We start from the raw sequence: 6,992 nt of genomic DNA on the forward strand, positions 1-6,992 counted from the left end.
CAGGGCTGGTCACAGGTGTGCACAGCCATGGCCCTGCCTCCTCAGGGATGGTCACAGGTGTGCACAGCCATCTCCTGGGTTACTGGTACATCTTTTCTGGAGAAATATTCAGTCAAATCACTTGTCCATTTTAATGGAACCACAGAGATCCTAAGACTAAATTTCTTTTTTCAGTCTGTAAACAATTTTGTTTATGTATAATTTCTTGCAGGAATACCAACGGTTTGGACGGTACATCACTCTCGGGTTTCCCACCCATGATCCTCCTGGATCCCCTGGACCACACAGCCTCCCAATTTAATTCCTTCCTCCTCCCTTTCCTTCTTACTCTTCTCCTGGAACTGTCTGAGTCTCACCCGTATACGGTGGGTGAGGGAGCTTAGGAAAGGTACCACACAGCTGAAGAAACTGACGCTCGTCCAGCGGTCAGCAGTGTCCATCAGTCCTCATACTGGAGTAGGTTTGACTTGGTTGTGAGCTCTCGACCTCAATGCATATGTATTATTTGCATCAGTCCTCCCAGGCCTCTGACTATTGCAGTTTTCTCTCGGCCTCTCTCCCAGTGCTCCCCGGGCCTTGATGGTGAGGGTGGATGGAGAAGAATTTTGTTATGGTGACCCAAATAGCTCAAGGCTGAGATCTCATAGCCATTTAGTCTCAGCACTTTGACCAGTCATAAGTCACCACCTGATCCATAAAGAAATTGAGTCAGATTTTATTTAAATATTTTTACTGAAGTTTTCATTGAATCTCACAAATCTATGTAAATCTGAACAATTCGGTGACATTTAGCATATTCACAATGTGGTGCAAATCCCAACATACCCAGCTCTGAGACATTTCCATCTGCTCCAAACACACTTCACAGTCCCTGCCTTATCCCTGGTCCCTGACAACTACCCATTTGTGTTCTGATTTTGCCACATTCACCGAGATCCCACTGGACTGAACCAAACCTCTCAACGGCAATACAGAGCTACACACCGAACCTGTGTGCATGAGAAAGATCTGAGCCATTGCCACGCATGATCACACACATACATGTTTTCTCTCAGGGGCATGCCAGCATTCTGAAACATGTACTGCTTTTATCAAAGGCTATTTCCCCTTAAATGACATTGTACAAAGGCGTGGTAACTGCCTGAACAGGCACCATTCTTCCAAAGTCCTCTCCTGGGCTTTCATTTGCTTTGAATGGGAAACCAAGCCAATCACACATCTCCTCGGGATTTGTTAATTTGGAACTCTGAATCCCTGAGTTATAGTTATAAAAAAGGCTGAAGCAATATTGAGTGCCTTCTGACAGCCTTATGGAAGATGACTATTTGAAACAATGAAGCAGAGGTGGAAGGCCTAGGATGAAATGTTGGATTTACAGCAGGGTGGACCTTGAGGCCACAAGTAAACTCCCTGGGTACAGAGAGGCAAAGGTCCCTGGGTACAGAGAGGCAAAGGCTACTCGGTCACTCATCCATGTGTTGCCGGTAGATGTCAGGTTCGTGCGAGCGGTGCCTTCGTGCCTGCTGCTTCGGCAAATACCTGGCAGAAGCATCCCAAGGGAGGAGACGTGTATTTTGGCTCATAGCTCACTGGGTCCATCATGGCAGGAGGCTCGGGCAGCGTCTCTTGCATCTTACCAATCAGAACCAGAAGCTGCCCTCACCCTCAGGTCCCATTCCCAGGACAGTCTTACAGGACAGTCCCAAAGGTTCAACCTACCAAACAGGGCCACCAGCTGGGGAACAACTGTTTAGGGGCAGAGCCGTTACAGAGTAGCGTGGCAGCCAGAGGCGGTGGCTGAGGGAACGCTGATCAGCTAGAAGAGACACACATCATGCTAATCACACACGGCTAATGACAAGACACTGTGTGCCCAGAAGCTGCTTACACAGCTCAGTGCGGCCAGAAACACGCCGAACAACATGAGTATACAACAAGAACTGGCCGGTTAATTTTCCTAGGGGATCACCCCTCGTGATGTTGCCTGTGGCGAATTTGGACAAGCCATTTCTCCTGGAAGGAGGAGAAGGCAGGGAAGGCTTGGGCAGCATTCGTTTCGTCTCCCTGTCTCTAGGCCACTGTTTGGCCACATAGGTCAATAAGATTACAGTTATATTTGGGCATCGTGGCGAGTGCCTATAGCCCCGCACTCAGGGTGTGGAGGCAGAAGGATGACAGTTCAGACCAATCTGGGCTACATAACAAGAATAAAATAAAACAAGGAGTTGGGACTGGCATGATGGCCCAGCGGATAAACATACCTGCTGCTAAGCCTGACAATCTGAGTTCCACCTACCTGGGTCCCATGTAGCAGGGAGGATCAACTCCTACAGGCTGCATATCTGACCTCCACACATGTACCATGGCAGCTATCACACACACACACACACACACACACACACACACACACACACACACACTGGATATGTTAAATGTAAATAATGAATAAATAATACAGTCCTTTGTCCAAACTGGTTCAACTTTGGGCTCCTATCATTTATAACTAGACATTATTAACTAATTCAGTTGATCCAACAGAAGCAGGCTTGGTGCCATGATGGCCAGAGAGAACATAATAGGATATCCATTCTTTCAGTCAACAGGGAATCTGTCTGTAGCTTAGATCCCAATATGGAAATGGCTCTCTCTGCTTCGGACAAGGGATTCATCCTCCCTGCTACCGGCTTTATATTCCAGCAGCAAACAGGAGGGCGGAGGAAGGCGCTGGGCTGGTGAGTGAGCAACAAGAGCTGGCCTCAGACAGAAGGAGCTTTGAGATAGAAGTCCAGAAGAGAAACTAGACTTGTGATATGACCTGCCAGGTCAAAGCTGAGAATGTCCTTATCTGGGGCTGGAGCTGAGCATCAGCTAATATGGAGTAAGCATATGCCTCTGCACAGGGCCACACTGGTAGTGGTTCTCAGAATGAATGAAAACGGAGACTGGGAGGCAGGGAGGCAGCATCATGAGCTCTGGACTAGAGCTTTGGCTGTCAAAACAACCGATAAACACTGGTCTTAAAGGAAAGCAGCGTGCGTTGCTAATAAAGACCCCAGCACTCTGCAGTCTCAGTGATGGAAGCAGAGAGTTTGAGGCCAGCCTGGGATACATGACACCCTTTTTCTAAAGATGAAAGGTTGGAGAGACGGCTCAGTGGCTAAGAACAAGTCCTGAGTTAGGGTCCCAGAACCCAGGCAGGTGGTTCTCAACGCTCAGCAGTCTGTAATGCCAGCTCCAAGGAACAGAGTGCTTTCTCCTGGCTTCCTCTGCTTCCCCCACACACTCACGTGCTCTCGTGCACGCACACACACATTTAAAAAATAAATTAAGTCTTAAAGAGATCCTGGTCCTAATAATTCCTTGAAGAGAAGAAGGGAGTTGGCATCAGAGTTTTCCACGCACCAGGGGCCACACTGCCACAGGAGAGATACACAGAGCTCTCCCAACAGTGCATGGATTCAGCATGACCAAGGCTTTAGCATTTCTCTAAAGCCTGTGGATATGAGGCCCTGAAGCCCTCACACCACTCAGGCCTCAAGCTGGAGGCAGCTTTCCTCTCTTGGAGGTGAGCATTTCCTCCACCTGGACTCTCAGAAGCCCGATTCTAAGGATGTGCACCACCTGTAACGCCCGTCTTCGGCAAGGGGAGGCAGGAAAGTTAAAGACAGCACTGGGCAAAGTCCCCGGGTGTCAGAACATGCTCCCTGCGCTGGTGTGGTGGCAGACTCCAGCTCAGCTCGGCCCTGGGGGCAGAGGCGGGTGGGCCTCTGTGTATGACAGGCCAGCTAGAGCTGTGCCCCAGACCCCTCCTTTAAAAAAGGAAAGGATTTAATTCAGCAAGGGCTTTTTAGTGATCAAGCGTTTTCTTCAAGCAAAGGGAAGCCATACATTTCTCCCTTTGGAAGCCAGCACAGGCAACGGCTGCGAAGGACCCACACAGGTCACCTGTGCTGACACGGTTGTTTTGTGTCAAAGGCTGGCTTCCCCTGAGGCTGACTTTCAAGGAGAGATATTTGTGCAGGGTGCTTCTTGTGGGCGCTGTTGAAGGGAGCAGGGCTGAGCAGAGGGAGAACAGGGTGTGCTTGTGGCATGGCTTTTAGAGCTATCCAGGAGGACTAAGCTTCATATTACCGTTGAGGGGCTCAAGGACATGGGCGCCCCTGAGAGTGTGACTCGGGGTGTGGTGGCTCTCCTTAGTAAGGGGCATTGCTGACACACCCAGTGGTGGGGCAATGCGGATTTCCTCTCTGCGCAGGAGTGGGAACCTGGACAGCACGCCACAGCGTCCATCCCACACTCTTAACCAACGCTTCTCCAGGTCCAGCATGCCTGTAGGTCCCTGGGAGGATCTTAAATGAACATTCCCAGTGGCTCGGCTGTGGGCCTGGAGACTCATAAGCCCAATAGTCGTCCCCCCCCCAGGTGATGTTGACATCTTCACTCTTTGGACCACATTCTGATTAGCTCTAAGGCAACTTGTCCCTCACCTGGCATTGGCTTGCATTAAGAGCCATCAAAACATATGGGTAATGGGCTATATCCCTTCATCACTGAGCAAAGCATCTGTGGCTTGCCAGGTCCCTCACAGCCATCTTCACATCCTTGTTCCTCAGGCTGTAGATGATGGGGTTCAACATCGGGGTCAGAAGTCCATAGAAGAGGGAGATGAGCTTGTCTGCAAGGTCCTGCTTGTCTGCCCCCAGTGGGTCCTTGGACTTGGGCTTCCCATACATGAAGAGGATGGTCCCATAGAAGATTATCACCACAGTGAGGTGGGCAGAGCAGGTGGAGAAGGCCTTCTTCCTGCCCTCAGCTGAGGGGATTCTCAGGATGGTGGTGAGGATGAAGATGTAGGAGACAGAGATGAAGAGAACTGGCACCCCCAGGAAGATCACATTGGCCACCCCCATGCTGATGACATTGATGGAGATGTCAGCACAGGCCAGCTTTAAGACTGCCAGGATCTCACAAATGAAGTGATTAATAACATTGTCCCCACAGAAGGGCAGCTGTACAGCCAGGGAGATCTGCACCAAGGAATTGGCACCGCCAGCCACCCAGGAGCCGGCAGCCATGGGCACATAGGCAGCCTTGCTCATGACCACAGGGTATCTAAGGGGGTTGCAGATGGCCACATAACGATCCAACGCCATCATGCCCAGGAGCACACACTCTGTGGCTCCCATGGCAAAAGAGAGAAACATCTGCACAGCACAGCCTGAGAAGGAGATGGTCTTCCTGGGAGTGAGAAAACCATCCAGGACCAGGGGGACGGAGGAGGTGGTGTAGCAGATGTCCAGGAAGGAGAGGTTCCCCAGGAAGAAGTACATGGGCGTGTGCAGGTGGGGGTCGAGGATGGTCACCAGGATGAGGACCCCATTGCCCAGCAGGATCACCAGGTACATTGACAAGATGAGCGCAAAGAAGGTTTTCTCCAGTGTGGGATGGGCAGACAAACCCAACAGGACAAATTCTGTCACAGTAGATTGGTTGGATATTTCCATTTTAAACTCTGCCTTTTATCCCTAGGAATACTGAAGGTAGAAAATGTATGCTCATTATTTGACTCGCTGGAATCAGCACACAGTGGCTTTAAAATCATCTAGAAATGAGCCTCTGAGGCATGTATGACAGTATAGACCTTTGAACCCAGCACTCAGAGGCTGAGACAGGACAGCAAGTCTGAAGCCAGCATGGGCTACACAGTCAGGCCTTGCCCCAAAGCAAAGCAAAAACTTACTCTCTAAGATTCAGCTATAAAACCAAGTTATCTAAAAGCCAATCTGTGTGGCAGACCTAGAAAAATGAGTTAAAGTTAATGATATAAAGGTTATCTATCTATCCACTAATATTACTACAGCTAAAGTAATGTGTGTTGATACATGCTGTCTCCTGAACTTTATGGGAAAGCAGACCCTTCGAGGAATGCTATGTGTCACAGAGTTGGAGACCTTGGCTGTTACAGCTCAGTGACCCTGGCAATTACACAGCTTGTTGCCTATTCTTCTAAACTTGGTTCTTTCTCACCCACCAAGTTTAATTATAATTTTATTTCCTACATAGAGAATGTACTTGTTTGAAAATGTAAAGTTTCCTACCTTCTTAGTGGACATATATATGTGTACATATACATATATACAAATACACACACACACACACACCATGTGCCACAGAGGCCAGAACAGAGCATTGGATCCTTGTGAACTGGAGTGACAGGCAGTTGTGATCTGCCCAAGGCAGATGCTGAGAACCACACCTGGGTCCTCTGGAAAAGCAATTTGTACACTTCACCACTGAGCCCCTTTCCAGCCCCTGGCCTTACCTCTTAGTATCTGGCTAATACTCGTGTGTGTGTGTGTGTGTGTGTGTGTGTGTGTGTGTGTGTGTGTTATCTGACCTTGACTATCTTTCCTGCTTTTGGGAATTTCCAGAAGCCCCATCAGGGAGCCACACCCTCGTCTCCAGAAACGTCGTCTGGAGAGGAGTCCCATATTTCCCCCATGGCCATGCACAACTACAACGTGGCTGCTCTGAAACATGGCTAGAGACAGAGAATTGCCTGAGGGTTGGAGCTTCCTCGTTTCCAGCTTCAGAAGGGTAGGGCCTTGAGTCACACCCACATCCAAAGTGGAGAGAAAAAATTCAAGAAGTGAGGCCTTAGACGGTTCTTTCTCAGACACATGCACATGCAAACCTGTCTGCCTCAAGAAGCCAGCAGCTGCAGCACAGATGGTCACAACTCTGCCTCCAAGGAGTCCCTGCACAGGACAGCCACAGTGATGTGTGAGCCGGCTGCCTGGCGCTGCCTGGTACTGCTCATACACTGACTTTAAGCATGGCACATGCCAGTGAACAGCACTTGACAGGGAGAGGCAAGAAAATGTTCAAAGCCCCCCGGGGACGGAGAGGGTTCCAGGCCAGGCAAGGCTAGTAAGACCCTGTCTCAAAAAGACCAGCTCCGTAACTAACTAACTAACTAAATAAATAAATTT

The 6,992-nt window shown here is 49.5% G+C and overlaps 1 protein-coding gene across 1 annotated transcript; it reads right to left on the reverse strand.

Annotated features, from left to right (window-relative positions):
• Window positions 1-4,547: 4,547 nt before the first annotated feature.
• On the reverse strand, window positions 4,548-5,504 carry LOC129669421 (olfactory receptor 13C7-like). The gene has a single exon (XM_055597658.1). It carries the CDS (start codon window positions 5,502-5,504, stop codon window positions 4,548-4,550), a length of 957 nt encoding a protein of 318 aa, XP_055453633.1.
• Between the last annotated feature and the right edge of the window lie 1,488 nt (window positions 5,505-6,992).

The sequence above is a fragment of the Psammomys obesus genome, unplaced genomic scaffold (assembly GCF_907164565.1).
Source record: "Psammomys obesus unplaced genomic scaffold, mPsaObe1.curated_primary_1811, whole genome shotgun sequence".
NCBI classification, from domain to species: domain Eukaryota; kingdom Metazoa; phylum Chordata; class Mammalia; order Rodentia; family Muridae; genus Psammomys; species Psammomys obesus.